Here is a 17,433-nt window from a genome sequence, read left to right on the forward strand (position 1 = left end):
GCCTCAGGCGTTGCCTCTGTATTACCCTCCGAAAGGAGAGGGGGGCGACAGGTCTTCCAAGGAAGGGAGAGGCGGATGGAGAATGGCGGTTGGGTTGGCCACTGGCCAGAGCTCTGCGGCTGAAAACCAGAGAGCGGTGTTCAACGTGGATTGGCAATGAGAGAAGCAAAAGGAGCCCCAGATCCACGTACATCATCTTCCTTCAGAGCCAAATAGATTGATTACTTGTGTTCCCTCTTAAGGAATGTAGTCCTTGTGTTGAATGCACGTCAGGTGTAGGTTGTGACCATTACAAAGTCTTTTACCAAAATTACTTCCTCCTGTGGCTACATATGTTTATGTGACTTTGCCTGTCATGAAAAGTAGAACTAAAATAAAAGTGTATTTTTGACCATTCTTTGGTAATTCTATGCTTTTTGGCAGTCCTTTATTTCATTGTTACCATCCTTTGTACATTATAGTTATTTAATAACATTTAAAAAAAAAAATAGAACTCAACTGCTTGGTCTTGAATGGAACTACTTAGTTGTCTTAAGAATCTAGTAAATTCTGGGGCGCCTGGGTGGCGCAGTCGGTTAAGCGTCCGACTTCAGCCAGGTCACGATCTCGCGGTCCGGGAGTTCGAGCCCCGTGTCAGGCTCTGGGCTGATGGCTCAGAGCCTGGAGCCCGCTTCTGATTCTGTGTCTCCCTCTCTCTCTGCCCCTCCCCCGTTCATGCTCTCTCTCTCTCTCTCTCTCTCTCTCTGTCCCAAAAATAAATAAAAGTTGAAAAAAAAAATTAAAAAAAAAAAATCTAGTAAATTCTTCTAGGCTTTAAATTTGTCAGCTGTGGGTACAGAATATTGTTGTTTTTCCACATAGGCTATTGCTGAGATTGAAAGTGAGAAAGAGTAGTGTCACGCGGGATAATTTGGGGTCAGAATTCAGTAATGTTAACTTTTCTTAGATCTGCAGGTGACAGCCGAGTGGCCTGATCAAGGTGTTGAACCTCCTGTGACTTTGACTTTCTTTGTCAAAGATCAGGGGGTCGGACTAGGGCATCCCGAGAGTCCGTGACTCTGAATGGGTTTGCATGTGAGGAACAGAGGAAACAGGAGCAAATGGAAAGATTCACAGAAAAGGAAATTTTACTAATCTAATGGAGGAACTTAGTTCTGCTTTTTGGAGGGTCCAGGGGTGTAACATTTAGAAAAAATAATTTAACACGTTGTTTTCAAAACTACGAACTTACTCAAAATATCACATAAAGCCTTTTCGTTGTTTCTCAGTGTGAGTGTTCAGAAACATTAAGAAAATGTCACAGCCATTTGTGTGATCTTTATGTCAACAGAATAGTCCTGGGGTTTCATGGTGAAACGAATAGAGAGTACTTACCCAGACCCATGTTTATGGCAGCGATTTCTTGGACATCCTGCTCAGTTTCTAATTTCATAGAAGTGTGTTTGGGGAATCACCCCACTAAGTTCTCCTCGTGATGCAGCTCTCGTTTGTGACACGACCTGACTCAGACGCCCCACCACGAGACTGCTAAGAAGCAGGAAAGCCGCGGGATCCACAGTTGTCAGAATCCAGCACCTCGGCAGCCTAGGCTGGTGCCCCTCTGGTTCAGTCTGAGGCTTGTTGCCCCTGATTGGGGTGGTGGTGACGGCAGTCCCTCACTCCTTCTGCAACGGTCTTACCTTTTTTGACTCTCTTTGAGGACAGCCAGCAGCCCCTCCAGAAGTGGGGCTCGGAGGCAGTGGGGGAGCACCAGGCATCCAGGGCCTCTCAGGCCCTGCTACCTATTGGGCATAGGGGACGCGTCCGAGAGTTCTAGATAACCAGCCAAAGACTTCACGCTTCTGCTCGGTTCACTGATGTAGTTAAAAGACAACTTGTGAAGTTGGCAGTGTGGGGCTCTGTTGATCTTTTCGAAACAGTAACTTATTTCTTCACATTGGCTTTAGAAACAATTTTAAATCTCTCCCTTCCTGTCTCTTTCCATTGGGTCGGATCAGGCCTTGTGATCTCTCATTGAGACGGTCATTCTCCTTACCTGTCCCCTCGGCTTCTCTCAGCCTGCTGCAACGCTGCTGATCCCTCCCTAAGAAAGTAGATTGGAGCCAGGAAGTGGTACAGTGTTCCGACCAGCCGGCAGCAGCTGCTAAGACCTGTTCCTTAGCATGACTCTCCCTTGTGCGTTGCAGCCTTGTTTGTTTTTGCAGATGCCAAGTCATGGTCCCTGCCTCAAGGGCTGTTGTGAGGAGTAAATAAGTTAATGTGGGTCGAGGGCTTAGAATGTAACAATATTCAACGTGACTTAAAGAGAGGAAAGAAAATCCAAGACCTTTCCACGTATAGAGTCTTTTTACAAATGAAAACCTTCAGTTCATTTACTTCTTAAGAAATGTATTCCTCGTGTTAAAATATATGTCAGGTGTAGATTCTGATTATTATGAAGGCTTTCATCAAAATTACTTTGTTTTCCATGGTTACATATGTATATGTAATGCTGCTTGACATGAAGGTCCCAGGTTCACGGTGGTAATCCCATTGTCGGCCTTCCCCTGGAGTGCAGACTTCCCGGGGGGTGTGAATTTTTTAATTCAGGTGAATAAAAGTTATTATAGGGATGACCTTGAAGCAGTAATTGCTTTCAAAGTCAGTCATTTGTAAACTTTTTCAATTGACAACTCATTCTCCTAAGAATGATAATCCATTCTTCTCATAATGGATCCCTGCATGTGGGTTCGTTGAGAACTTCTGGAATGTAGGATAAAGGTATGTGTTCCTTAGCGATTACTGGAGATGGGTTCTGTCCCTCTTGTAGAGTGATTACATCCTGGCCATGCAGGCTCCTGCTCACACTGCACCCGGGCGTGCCCTTCTCTTTCTCCAAAATTCTGTTCCTTCCTGCCGTGCCTGCCAAAATCTAGTGCCCATCGTGTCTCCCCTGTGGGAGATCCTTGCTGACTCTGTTCCTCCCTCCCCTGGGTGTTCATTCCCCAGCGCCACTCCCACACGTGCCCACCCTGCACAGACCTAATCTCTTTGCAGTGTTCCCAGAGCACATCATTCACCAGCACTTACTACCTGGCCTGCGTCCGGCTCACTCGATTGTGAACTCCCTGAGGAACGTGTCCTTCCTAATGACCTTCTATCCCCAGTGTAGAATTAAGCCAGATACGGTCTCCGCTCTTGCAGGAGGAGACCCAGAGCTCTATAAATTGTGAGACCAGGGAAGAAAAGGGAAACACCGCTTCCCGTTTTCCTCCTTTCCAGCTAACAGTCCAGGCCAGCCACCCTCCACCTGCGGGTGCCGTGCGGTGGTTGTGGTGGAGGAGATGGTGTTCCGAATTGCCACAAGGTGGTTTGTGTCATTCAGAGAGGCGTATTCCAGAATGTGCTATTTTACTGTTAGCCATAGAAGTTTATTTACTTTGCAATTTAAAAAGGAAGGCAGGAGATTTTTGTCAAAAGGGGACAGATTCTAAAAAGGTTAAGAAACCGTGCTCCATTCTCCATGGAGATTGGCACTTCTATTTACTTCTTTTGAGGTGAGTATTTTTCAAACGACAAAGGGCAATAGTAGTAGGTTGAAAACGAACGTGGGAAGAGCTGGTTGTATAAGTTTTCACTAGCATGTGGTGGTTTGTTGACCAATACATCGTGTTACAGAATCTCTGCCATTTTGTAGTTTTCTTAACACTCAAGTTGAGATCTTAAAAACTCTGTTAAATCTTTTTTTTTTTTTTTTTTTTTTTTTTTTTAGGAAAATTTGTATAGGGCCAAATCCAGTAGCAAGGTTGAGTCTGGAAGGATGAGTAACAGGGGTCATTAATAGAAACAGTGCTTCCGTTTTCAAAGTTGGGTGTTCTGCAGATGGACTGAAGTCTGGCCCTGCCTCTCCTGCTCACAGACCAGGCCAGCTCCCGAGTCTCAGCACAGACCAGGGGGTGAGGGTGGTGGTTCTCGCCTCTCAGAGCAGAGTGGGGCATGGACTGAGGCCCCGTGCATAGAACCCGGATGCACCGCACAGTACCGGGAGAAGGCTTCCGAAGTCCTTCCAGACAGGAGCTCCTGCGAGACAGAAAGGCCAGCTAACATTTCTGTCCATTGATTATGTCTGCTTACAGGTTTTTTATTCTACAGATTTGTAATATCTACCTCATTAATCAAGCAGATTATTTCAAAATCTATTTCCATGTAAATTTTAATAAGTCTCTACTTTGAGAATGAATTTTAAGAGATATTTTCAAATTGGGGCACCTGGGTGGCTCAGTCGGTTCAGTGTCTGACTCTTGGTTTCAGCTCAGGTCATGATCTCACAGTTCGTGAGTTCTAGCCCCACGTTGGGCTCTGCGCCGACAGCACGGAGCCTGCTTGGGATTCTCTCCTTCTCTCTCTCTGTCCTTCTCCTGCTTGCTCTGTCTGTCTGCCTCTCTCAAATTTAAGTAAGCTTTTAAAAAAAAAGATCTTTTCAAAGTGAATATCTGCAATTTGTCTCAGTGCTTTTCATTCATTTTTGTACAAAGAGCTTCCCAGCTTACCCCGAAACTCTCTGCCAAACTACCTGTAGCCACTTTGAACTGTCTTCACTGCACCTGTGTCTGTCCACGAAGGGAACTGAGTTCCAACCAGCCTATCCCTGTAGGTACTTGTGTTTCAGAGAGTGCATTACCATCCTTCAGCGGGTTGGGAATTCAGGGAGACCAGTACTGCGTTATAAAGGGGAAGTAGAAGATATCAACCTGTATCTTATGGAATAAAAGTGAATCTTACTTTGGCAAAACTTTTCTTTTGGGTTTTTGCATTATATGAATATGTGTGTAGTGAATCATAACAGTGTTTCTATTGGTGGATCCTGGTCAGAGTTTGATTGCTCTTCTTTGGGCAATTTGCTCCTTTACAAGACTTGACTTTTTTTTTTAAGACCGACCTTAAAATAGTGGTCATATATTTGATTCAGCTATCACAGTCTCTGCCGCATGAGAGCTGTTCAATATTTGTTTGATTAAGAGGAAAGGAGAATAACTCAAAGAATGTTAGCCCTGAGAATGTTTCACACAAGACCGTGTATAGCGTTTTGTCTTCTTTCCCTGGGCAAATGCACAGAATGGAAAAGCAAAAGCCAAAAAAAAAAAAAAAAATTCCAGTGTCTGATTTCTTCTCGGAATATTGTCATCATGCTTTGGTTCTTTGCCGTATTTTCCTTTTCTGCTCTTTGTTATTTATGTAGTGGTCAGTGTGAAGAGGTGATGTATTCATTCTAAGGGCTGCCCTGTAAAGGTGAGATGGGCATGAAATGAGATCCAAATCCACAAGACGGTAAAGCATGCTGAGCCTGGGGTGGCAGTGCTGCAGAGGGCGAGATCGACGGAGAAATGGGTGAGCCCAGCGAGGGTCCAGTGCACAAGGCATGACTGCTAGCTGGGGGGACAGATTTGCACCCGGGCTGTAAAAAGAGGCACAGTCAGAAAGCCTTGTGCTGTTTAATTTCAGTTAGAACCTAGTGGGGTTTTTTGTTTTGTTTTGTTTTGTTTTGTTTTGTTTTGTTTTGTTTTGAGTCTGCAAGTGGCATTTAAAGGAGGGCAGGATGCTTTTGTGTTTCTCAAAAGGGAAACAGAGAGTGGTATATGACACCGATTCCATTACAGTTATACCTTGGATATTTCGGAGGGATTTTCGTTAGGCGTTGCTTCAGACTGCTTGATCACTCTGGATCCAAAGAGAAAGGAAATCGGAAGGGCCTATTTTACCAAGATGCCATGCAAAGTAACTGAAGGTGTGAAAGTACACATCATTCCCTTCCTAATATATACCACACCCACAGCTTTTAATTCTTAGTAACGTGTTTTCAAAGTTAGCTATAAATCTCAATACGTGAAATTTATTTGCCTTTTATAAGTTCGATTCATTAAATGTCTTATTTGCATTTTTTAATGACACTAGGTAAGTTAGCAGAAGAAAAGTTAGCACAAAGAAAACCGTGTTAATCCGTAGGTCTAATGAAAACAGGGTGTAAGTTCTTTTGGCTCTGCTCAAACTGCTTCGACCAGAGCGTGTAGGGCCTTGGGTCAGGACGACTCGGGCTTGAATGCCAGTTCTTTTTACTCTGACCCGCAGCCTTGGGCGAGCATTCAGCTTCCAGAAGTGGGGTTTCCTCCAGTGTCCAGTAGGGATGGTAATAACTACCTCAAAGAGCTGTCAGGAGGATGAAGTAGCAGGCTGTTACCACTGTGGCTGGCCGCTGTGAGCACGGGTGACGTTGCTGTCCAGCCCCCCCAAACTCCCGAGTGGCCGCGTGAATTAGCTGAGAAATACCCATGCGGTGAGTGTCCCGCGGGGCTCCAGGCTCACGCTGCACCTCGCATGCTGGCTTTACCTCCTTCGAGGATGAATGGTTTTAGGATCACATCCTGTTTATTAGGAAGTTTTCTCGTAAGGAATTTAAAAGAATCTTTGCTCTCTGAGAAAGTGCAACCTCCAAACAGCAGGGACAGTAGTTGAGTCCACTCTCCCACATTTCCAAACCCTGAAAGGCATTTGTGTTGCTTTTCTTGTGCATTGTGTGTTCTCACTACATGAGTACTTTCTCCCCACCCAGCTGAAATTTCCTTAGACAGCAGCCCCTTGCCCTCCTTCCATTTTTCTGTTGCAGTCTGTTTATGTCGACAGCTCCAGACACTCCACGGTTAGCATACTGTGTGACATTATTGCTTGCCCGCTTGGTTTGCTGGGCTGGTTTAAAATGCAAAGAGAGGGGCACCTGGGTGGCTCAGCCGGCTAAAGGTCCAACTTCAGCTCAGATCACGATCTCGAAGTTCCTGGGTTCAAGCCCCACATCAGGCTCTGTGCTGACAGCTCAGAGCCTGGACCCTGCTTCAGATTCTGTGTTCCCTCTCTGTCTGCCCCTCTTCTGCTCGTGCTCTCTCTCTCTCAAAAATAAATAAACATTAAAATATATAAACAAACAAAACAAAATAAAATCCAAAGAGAAAGGCCAGTAGACGTCTGATACTCTTGCTCACCGTGAACGATTGTGAATACTAATTCCTCTAAGCCAGAGAGAGGTGGCTGCACTTTTTTTATTTTTTAATTTTTTTATTAGTTTTCTTTATTTTTGAGAGGCTGAGAGAGAGACACAGTGCATGTGGGGGAGGGGCAGGGAGAGAGGGAGACATAGAATCTGAAGCAGGCTCCAGGCCCTGAGCTGTCAGCACAGAGCCCGAGGCGGGGCCCGAGCTCACAAACCGTGAGATCAAGACCTGAGCCACCCAGGCACCCCTAGGTGACTGCACTTTTATTCTTTAAGAGAAAGTTACAGTCTTCATAATTTCTTTCCTCCTCTGTGCCCTTGCTCTGCTTCCTCCCTCTGGAAACTTCTTCCCCCTCCCCTCCCCGCCCTGACTTCTGCCCAGTGTATCCTCTCCATGTGGCAGTAGCCCTCATCTTCTCACACGTCTTTAAGGGTCTCCCCTGGAGTGTTTCCTACATCTCCCCAAGTTGGTTCCGCCATTCTCTCTCCAGGGCTCCCCTGTTCCTAGTAAACTTGGTTCTGTTGTAGCAGCAGTCTCTGTGGGTGTCTGTGTGCTAAAATTGAATAAGTGTAGTGAGGGCAGAAATCGTATCCTGGTGTCACGCCTGGCGGGCTGAGCTCGTTACGTGGCCCATATTCACAGCTTAGTGGGTGTTGGATGAATGAGTAATGTGCTCCTCCCCAGTGTAAGGTCACGAGAAAGACGACCACTTAGTCTCCTGCCCAGCGTGCCATCTCCTGAGTTGCATGCACACCGAAATTACCTTCTGGGATGTGCAGGCTTCTAGTAGTTTCTGCCTTTGGAGGGCAACCAACGGTCCACCAGGAAACAGAGAAAGGCTTCTTGGCGACGAGAGAGCAGTAAATAAGGGCCACGAGCTTTACGTGGACCGTGCTCAGTCTCCTACAACACTCCTTTGCACGTGAAACAAGGAAGCAGATGCAGGTCAGTGCTGGCAGACAGGACACCTGACGGACCAGCTGCCACGGAGGGAACCCTGGAACATGGTTCGCAGCACATGACTCGGTCCTCCCCTTGGTGTTCGTAGTGAGCCTACATTGTTCTAAAAAAACAGAACAGCTGTTAGGGTGTCTGTATTCTGATTAAGAAACCTCGTCCATATATGTATATATTCTTTTGAGACATTTTGCAAAACATTAATGTGTCCTTTCTTCTTTTAAAGGTTTGCTAGGGCTTCTTTACGAGAGCACCACAGACCTGGCGGGGGGGGGGGGGGGGCTTAAACAACAGGAATTTTATTTCCCCACAGTTCTAGAGGCTAGAAGTCGAGATCAGGGTGTGTGTCCGCAGGGTGCATTTCTTCTGAGGCCTCTGTCCTTGGCTTACAAAATGATGTCTTCTCCCTGTGTATTTGTATCATCTTTCCTCTGTCTGTGTCTGTGTCCAGATTTCTGCATCTAATAAGGGCACCAGTCATACCGGATCAGGACTCACTGTAATGACTTTATGTTAACTGAATTACCTCTTTAAATATAAAGAACCTGCCTCCAAACATGGTCACCCTCTGAGGTCCTGGGCATTAGGGCTTCGACATAGGCATTTGGGGAGGACACAGTTCTGCCCATAACATTGTGAATTTTAAACTACTTAATGTATTTACATAGGATAGTTCATTACCTCAGGTTTCATGGAGTGTTAACGTGTGAGGACATTGGATCTCACCGTGCTTGTGTGTCAGACCCAGAAAGTCACCGCTCCTACAAGAGCAGTTTGGTCTCCTAGGTGTGGCTACTTCTCCAAGCCATCAAAAAACTCCTCCTTCCTACAAAATAATGTCATGCATTTAACAGGACAAATGCATAACATTACTAAAAAATAGGAAGGATGTGGCAAGGGAACAAGAAAGAGGAAGAGATGCAAACGTTAGCAGCTACTCCTCCAATTAAGAATAATGCCTTCTAGGGCGCCTGGGTGGTTCAGTCAGTTGTGTCCGACTTCGGCTCAGGTCGTGATCTTGTGGTTCGTGAATTCGAGCCCCGTGTCAGGCTCTGTGCTGACAGCTCGGAGCCTGGAGCCTGCTTGGGATTCTGTGTCTCCCTCTCTCTCTCTGCCCCTCCCCCCACTCGTGCTCTATCTCTGTCTCTCAAAATAAATAAATGTTAAAAAAAAAAAAAAAAAAAGAATAGTGCCTTCTGGAACACCTGGGTGGCTCAGTCAGTTAAGCATCTGACTCTTGATCTAGGCTCAGGGCATGATCTTACAGTTCATGGGATCGAGCCCCACATGGGGCTCTATGCTGGCATTGAGGTGCCTGCTTGGGATTTTGTCTCCCCACCTCTGTGCCCCTCCCCCTCTTGTGTTGTTAGTCCCTCTCTCTCAAAATAAATTTAAAAAACTTAAAAATATAATGCCTTCTAAGTACAACAAATTTGAGTGCATGTGAACTTGTGTTAGAATTAGTAATCCCTTTACACATTTGTGACATAAAGACAGTATTTTAGGGGCACCTGGGTGGCTCAGTTGGTGGAGTCCTACTTCGGCTCAGGTCATAATCTCACAGTCCGTGAGTTTGAGCTGTCAGCATGGAGCCCACCTCGGATCCTGTGTCCCCACCCTCTCTCTGCCCCGCTCCCACTTGCACTCAATCTCCCTCAAAAATAAACATAAAAAAAAAAAGACAGTGTTTGAGCCCAGTATATGTCCTGGTCTTTCCCCATCCATGAAGCACTCTGATAAACAGGAGACAGCAAAATCAGGAAGAGTAAAGTTAAAGACTTTATCTGAAAGATTTTCAACAGTATCTTTAAAGTCTGAAGAGGTGCACATCAGGTGTTTCATAGTCATGGTCAGAGCAGATTGTCTTTTGAGTAATTGACTTCTCCAGGTGGTACACCAAAGGTTCTGTGGGGAGAACTACAAACTTGCACTTTGAAAAGGGATTCATCATTAAATGTGGCACATGTACAATGATTAACTTGTTATTCGCATAGCTGAGTTATGAGTACCGAATCTCCGACCGAGTTTAGAAATTCCTCATTTGAAATTTTCATCTACAGTTGTTTAGAGAATATTTATGTTTTGTTTTTGTTTTTTTTTGTTTGTTTTGTTTTCTTCTCTCCTTTTAAAATCCAGCTCATGGTTTTTGGAATCTTTCTGTGCCTGGATGCATTTCTGTATGTGTTCACCCTGCTTCCTTTAAGAGTTTTCCTGGCACTATTCAGGCTCTTCACTCTGCCTTGCTATGGCTTAAGGTAAGTTTAAGATCGTGAGCTATTTTAAATGTTTAAATTATTTTTGCTACTTATAAAAGTGGTATTTTACTGCTTGTAGTTGTTAAAGTAAATAATCACTTGGATAGATTTTGCAGAATAGGGATAATTCATACAGTTTTCATGTATACTTTGGCCTTTAATGCATTAACTAATTCTGTTTGTCTTATTAATGATTATTATATAATGTGTTTATATAATATTTGTACTTTTTTCATGCACGCTTTTTTTCCAAGTGGTTTTGAACTAGAAATTTGCTTCGGCTCGTGCAGTAATAATAACGCAGATGGCTACATAGGAGAGTGGGAAGGCCTGGGGGCTGAGAGCCAAGGACCTTGTGGCCACTGTTGCTACCTTGCCGAGTACCTTTGGGTTCTTGAAGTCCCTTGACCTCCTGGGCATCATTTGTAGGGTGAGAACTGGGTTCTGGGCTGGCAGTTACCAGGATCTCCTCAGGAGCTCTTACTTCAGGGCTTCCTCATCCTCTCATTTAAGAATCACTGTCTTAGTGGCTGTGGAGCCTTAGTTGCTGACTCCTGTTGATTCTCCCTCCAATTTGTGAGAGGGGGGAACTCTCGGAGAGCATTGTCCTAGTGGGAAAGCGCAGCCCAGCCCAACGTTGATTAATTTCTACCACATCACGGTAGAAAGGGGATGTTGAGAGCCCAGCATCTTTTACCACAAAGATTGGGAGGCATACAGAGAATACCCAGCATGATGCCTGGTTCACAGTAGATCAGAACAAATACTAGTTTCTTTCCTTTCTTCTTTACCAAAACTAGGAACAGTCAGATGAAAATGTTAAGCTTACATGGATCTTAATGCTTTATTGAGGTTAGAAGTTTGGGTTTTACAGATTTCTCTTTTTGTACAGATACACCAACATGTCTCCACTCTATGGAGTCGTTCTCTATAACATCATTTTACGGTTCTTAGCAGAGTTGCCCAAGTGACGTTTCTCACATGGATCCCTTTTCTAAACACATTTCATTCTGAAAAAGTTTTAAGACACTGAAATGGACAATAATAATAAACTTCATTTAACTATAAATTAGGTAGTGATTCCATGATATATAAAAATATGATTAATAAAATTATCAGTAACTTAACCATGGAAGCTGAGGTACAAAATTAATGGTTGATATACAGAATTGTGTGTTGATTTTTTTTTTTAATGTCTAAAGTCATGGAAGATTCTCTTTTAAAGTAGTAAATGGGCATATACTTCATACTTAGTAAGCACTGAATAACACATGTAGTCCGTTTAGAAATGAACCTTAATCAGTTTCAATAAGGAAGAAATCATTCCAGTATAAGTGGGAAGAATTTATTGGTCATGATGACCATGTTGTGGAAAGAGTAAAAATTCTTTGCCACATTACATGGAGTAAAACAATGATAAAAATTAAGATCGCATCACTGTTATATGTGATGCTTGACATTCTGTAACCCTACCTACCAGAACGAGAGAATTGTGTTACAAATGGAAGATTCTTTTTAGAAATTTGATCATCAGCTTTCAGAATTCAGGTTCATTCTTTACACCTTTGGGAGAATTTTTAATGCTTCATTCTTATTAGCAAACCTTTTTGAAGACATTTATAGCATGGTATTTTAACATCAGCAAAGCCTAATCTCATATAGCTTTTTTCCTTTTATCACTATCGGGGGCTCAGTAAAATTATGGTTATTTTAGTTTTCAGAAGACCAGAAAAAAGTATCTAATGAAACATTACTGAATATAAGTCTTCATATGGACCGCATAGCCAGGATGGACACATAGAAATTCAGATAGAGCCAGGTGAAGCTACCTGACATAAAATAACTAATGCCATGTAGAGATGTTCACGTCTACACAGTGAGCTGAATTAGCTTTTTAGTTTTTCTCTGATCAGCAATGTGAGGGAAGTTCGTGTTCCAGCCATCTTTAAGTGAATGGCTTTCAAAGACATAGTGTGTTCCGTATGGCCATTGGCATGTGATGAGATAAAACAGTAGAGGGAAATACAACTTAAAAACTCTCTTCCTTCTAGAGTGGGTCCTTCCTCGGGTATGTTAGCACACAGTGGAGGCTCACGGAATGAGTGGCAATGGAGATTTGTCAGTGTTTTCCCGAAGGCCTTTTTTAGTTTCTGTTTGAAGACCCATCTTGTTATTGTGCAGGCATCTAGAACTGTGTCATTTCTAGTGTTTCTTGTCGCTTGGGGGAAGCAGGACACCAAAATAGCACGAGAGTAGTCTTTCAGTGTGTGTTCTGAAAACTAAAAGAGGTGTTGCAGAGAGCTGGCACATTTTCGTTCCTCTCCTCCCGTTGGCTTTGTTGTGAGTGGCTGGTGGTCCCTGGAGCCGACCTTTACTAGATATTTGAAGATTTTTCTTAGCACATAAAGTAGAGATGATTGCTTTTGTATATTACTTTAAAATACTTTCAGTGTAAATTAATTTGAGTAACATTTCAAAATCAAATAAAAAGTGTTCTATTTTCAAGGTTTTAGAGCTAAAATGACACTAGAGGGCAGCGCGTTACCCTACATGCATGACTCTGTTAAGTTTCCCAGTGCAAACCCTTGCTATTTCTGCAATGTGGACCAACTAAAAAATTACATTTTATGCTCTCTCTAATAAATATTATATACATGTATACATATATATGTAACTAACGTGAAATGCAGTTAAAATTGTGTAATAGAACTTCAGCAACTTTCAGTGTTCTGTGTGAATGTAGGCCAGATTACACAGAATATGAAAATACTGCCTTACTGTCTTAGTACCTTAAGTATGCCTTATCCAAATTGAGTAGTTTGTACTTCCATCAGCGTGCATTCCAATTTATATTCTCTTGGAACAATTTAGAAAACAGTGTCTTTGGGGGCATTATTTTTAAAAGCACCAAAGTTGAAGTGTTTAAAACTTGAACTAGGATAAGAAAAGTACAGTAACAAAGCTATTGTTAATATTATGCCTAAGACCTCTTTAATTTTTGAAGAATAGAAAAATACATTTGTTTTTACAGAATTACTATTTAGAAATAGCCAAATTCTGCCTTCTCATACGTTTTCTTCCAACATTCTCTACTTCCATTAAAGGTTGATTTGTCTTCACCAGTAGCTGTGTTATGTTCCAACTTTTTCAGCAAGCAAAAAGTGCTCTTTCCTTCAGTCTGACTTTATTTTTCAAAGGGATAAAAGGAAATTCAAAAGACCAATAAAGAATTCGATTGTGGGTTTTTTTTTCTGTTCCCTTATTCTTATATTCCTATATGTCAGTCTCTTTTCTCTAAGAAAGTTGCTGTCTTCCTAGTCTCTTAGTTCTGTTGAATTCTTCCCCCACAAAGCGGGGAGAAGGATATTTGTCAGGGTAATCAGGATGCTGACATGAACACGGTGACTTTGTGGTCTCCAGTACTGTTTCCAGATCAGGTCAGTAGTTGTGTAACGTTGTTGCCTTCTTTCCATAGTAGAGATCAGTGTGTTTGCCTCCTCCGCTGGCAGAGCTTGTCTCCGGCAGCGCTTGTGAGATGCTTTTGAAAGCTGACAGCCTCCCGGATTTTCTGCTTTAGAAATTTACTCTTTGAACCGATTCCTAAATATTCTGTAAACCTCCCATGGTTTTTGGTTTGGGTTTGCTTTTTGCCTCTACTGACATCTCAGTACACGAGGACTCTGCCCTTCACTCCGGCTGAGGGCCAGGGCCATTCTCCACACCCTCAAGAAAACCCAGCCTTCGTTGCGATGTCCCCACTGGCTGGCATTTTGCCAGCTTTTGACCCTGTTAAAACATTGTTCATTTTGAGAAGTTGGCAGGGTAATTATCTTGACTGGGTGGGTGTGTTTGTGTTGCCTACAAAGGAGGCACTGCTTCCATAAAAAGTATAGTGATCTCAGGAATACTTATTTGACAACTTTTTGCTAATGAATTAACAATCTTGAAAATTTTTTGCCCCCAAATGTTTTGCTGGAGACTAAAATAAAAGAAAGACATCTAGATTATTTAAAAAAATTTTTTTTTAATGTTTATTTATTTTTGAGCGAGAGAGAGAGAGAGCACGAGCTGGGGAGGGGCAGAGAGAGAGGGAAACACAGAATCCCAAGCAGGCTCCAGGCTCTGAGCTGTCAGCACAGAGCCCGACGTGGGGCTCAAACTCCTGAATCGTGCATGAGATCGTGACCTGAGCCAAAGGCAGAAGGTTAACCGACTGAGCCACCCAGGTGCCCCAGACATCCAGATTATTTAAAAGCAGATTCCTAAGTTTCTTCCCTTTTGATTGATTATGTGAACTATCTGTTTCTTGGAAGAATGGAAGTATTTCATTTTTTAGAAAAGTGGACTGCTCTATATTATGCAAAAGAGGTATCAGACCTCATTTTTCCAAATTTACTTCTAGAGTAAATATAGAATAACCAATTGTGGAAATGTTTTTAATTTACCTGACATTTTTGAGAATCCTCTTTCCTTCTCAGACTTGTGACTTCATTTTGTGTTTTAGAATTCTCCATAACATTTGAGTTAAAGTTGAGGGAGATGATAGAGAAAAACCATGCTCTCTGGTGCCAAGAACTGATTGGTATTTTTGAAAACTTTGCTAAACCATTTTAGACGGCAGTAAGTATAGAGTAGGCCTAGGTGATAAATGCCACGGTGTTTTTCTTGTATTATCAGAACTAATAAAATATGTGCAAGCAAATTTCCCGGCCGCACTTCGGTTTTAGACAGAACTCTTACTTGAGGTTTCATGGACTTTTTTGTTTTTAAGAGGCAATAGTGTCTTTTTCCTCGGAGAGTTTATCCCCTAGGAAGGCATTCGTCTCTCAGAAGAATTACGAATATCAAATGCTTGAGGGTTTCTTAAGCTGTTGGGTTTCCTCTATAAACCTTACCTCCTTCAAGATAATTCACCCCAAATTCACTTCACAGACACACACGCGCACGTGCGCGCGCGCGCGCACACACACACACACACACACACACACACACACACACACACAGGACTTTTCTCTTCTTAGGCCTGAGCCTCAATTTTGCCCTGAATGGTTAATCTACCCCCTACAGCACATGGAGGGAGAGCTCTTGGTAGCTCTGTCTGGGGAAACAAGTATGTTTGTGATTTCCTCTTATCAGGGTTGATCTGCGTGGCTGATGTGTCGAGCGAGAGCAGTGTACTTGTTTAATTAGAGAGTCCTCTTAAATCGGGTTTGTTGTCCCGTCTCCTCACCATGGCACTCTGAGTAGTGTAGCGACATGACAACCTTCTCTCTCTCTTTCTCTCTCGTAAATCAGACCCAAGGGAGGAGCACTTTCACTTCCTTTATAGAATGGAATGTGGTGTCACAGGGACTCCTTGTGGTGAGTAAACCCTGATTTTTCCTTCTCTACTCTTGGCCAAATTGACATCAGTGCAAACGAATATTAATTATAACGGAAACGACAAAAACGGCATAGGCAGACGTAAACATTTGAAGATGGCCACCTGAAGAAAACATGGTTCCCTGTCCTTTATTGGTCCTAAAGCTCTGTCCACATTTTTGCAGGCTTTGACCATGATCCCACCCAACATAGAAAAATCACCAGTAAAATGATCTTTAATTACACTTGTTCAGACTTGACAGCAATACTTTCTCCTCGATGCCACAGCAGTCAGCTGAGCTGCTTAGCCACTTCCATCTAAACAGTTTTTATTTTGCATTATTCCAAATAGTGAACATAGCTTTATTAAACGAGTTGGGTTTTCTCCTAGGGGAGTTTGAAAGTATTTTGAAACCCAAGGAAAGACTTATAATCATTCAATTTCAGCATTTAGTCATTATTTTCCTACTGTATGTCAAGAGAACTTAAGATTTAGAATACTGTTTCCTAATTAAGGAAAATATCTTTTTTAAATAAAAGAAAAATTTTTAATGTTTATTTATTTTTGAGAGAGAGACACAGAACGCGAGCAGGGGAGGGATAGAGAGAGAGAGAGAGGGAAACACAGAATCCGAAGCAGGCTCCAGGCTCTGAGCTGTCAGCACAGAGCCCGAAGTGAGCCTTGAACCCACGAACTGCGAGATCATGACCTGAACCAAAGTCGGAGGCTTAACCAACTGAGCCACCCAGGCGCCCCAAGGAAAATATCTTAATCGCAATACTGTGTTTGAATTTACTTCTAAATTATAAAGGGACTTCTTTTTTAAAAATGGGAACCATATAATATTTTACATTTTTTAAAAATTTTGCATTCTTTTAGTTATACTACAAACAGTTAAAGCGTTCAGAGAGAAAGAAAGAAAGATTCAGTCTATGTATTTTATAATGAAATATCTCGTGCTGATAGCTCGACACCTTTCTACACCAATTTGAAAATCAACCAGGCAGGGATTATCCCATTTTTCTTGCTCATTTGTGTTACCTTTTCTTTTTTCTTGATCTTTCTGTATGCTACCAGTTTTTACTTTAGTCTCAGCACGTTCCCTTCTGCCATGGAGCAGAAGGAAGAAGCCTACCTAGAGCATCTTTGTCCACCACCTTGTTCGGTTCCCATGAATCTCTGAGCCCTTTGAAGCAACGGCAGTGCTTCCATAGACAATTGGGCATGTCCAGTGGAAGCATCTGAATGAGTAAAAGGTGAAATTTAGAAATGAGAAAATGTGGTTTCTGTATGAGTGGCTTGACATGAAAATTTTAAAAATATTTTAAGTTCTGTTGAGTATCTTGTTTAATGTTACTCGTCTTGCAGTAACTCACAACCAAGCCTATACTTTAGTGGGTTTTTCACTTTGTCGAACAGCTTCCTCCGCTTATTTATGTGTTCGTGTAGGATTTTTAGCATTTGCCAAATGAATTGCCAGTAACTACCACTTCACAGACATTTATAACGGAGAACATGAACCTGAAAGTATTGTTTGAAAGCCCATTCCAAGTTGATTGGCAAGGCTATGGATAAGCTGCTTTTGGAGTTGGAAATGCTTATCAGATAGTCGTCTAAAAATATCTTGATGGAGAAGGAAACCTATATTGGGACTGGTTCAAGTTCTTTTAATACTGTGAACTTATTTTGAGGTTAGGTCTTTGCTTACTCAGAGTTGCTGTGATAGATAAAGATACCTTTTAAGATGCCACCTTAGAAATAATTTTAATTTTTGCAATTTTCCTTTTTTACTAACAGGGATATTTATCTGAAAATAAGAGTGTTTCTGAGGAGGTCTGTT

General features: G+C 42.5%; 1 protein-coding gene across 1 annotated transcript in view; it reads left to right on the forward strand.

Annotated features, from left to right (window-relative positions):
- The window catches only part of TAPT1 (transmembrane anterior posterior transformation 1), a 68,649-nt gene that overhangs the window by 16,887 nt on the left and 34,329 nt on the right, over nucleotides 1–17,433 (forward strand). Inside the window, exon 3 of the mRNA XM_043572904.1 lies at nucleotides 10,113–10,231. Within this exon, the coding sequence (XP_043428839.1) occupies nucleotides 10,113–10,231 (119 nt within the window). The remainder of the gene's footprint in view (nucleotides 1–10,112; nucleotides 10,232–17,433) is intronic.

This window comes from Prionailurus bengalensis, chromosome B1 (assembly GCF_016509475.1).
Source record: "Prionailurus bengalensis isolate Pbe53 chromosome B1, Fcat_Pben_1.1_paternal_pri, whole genome shotgun sequence".
Taxonomy (NCBI): domain Eukaryota; kingdom Metazoa; phylum Chordata; class Mammalia; order Carnivora; family Felidae; genus Prionailurus; species Prionailurus bengalensis.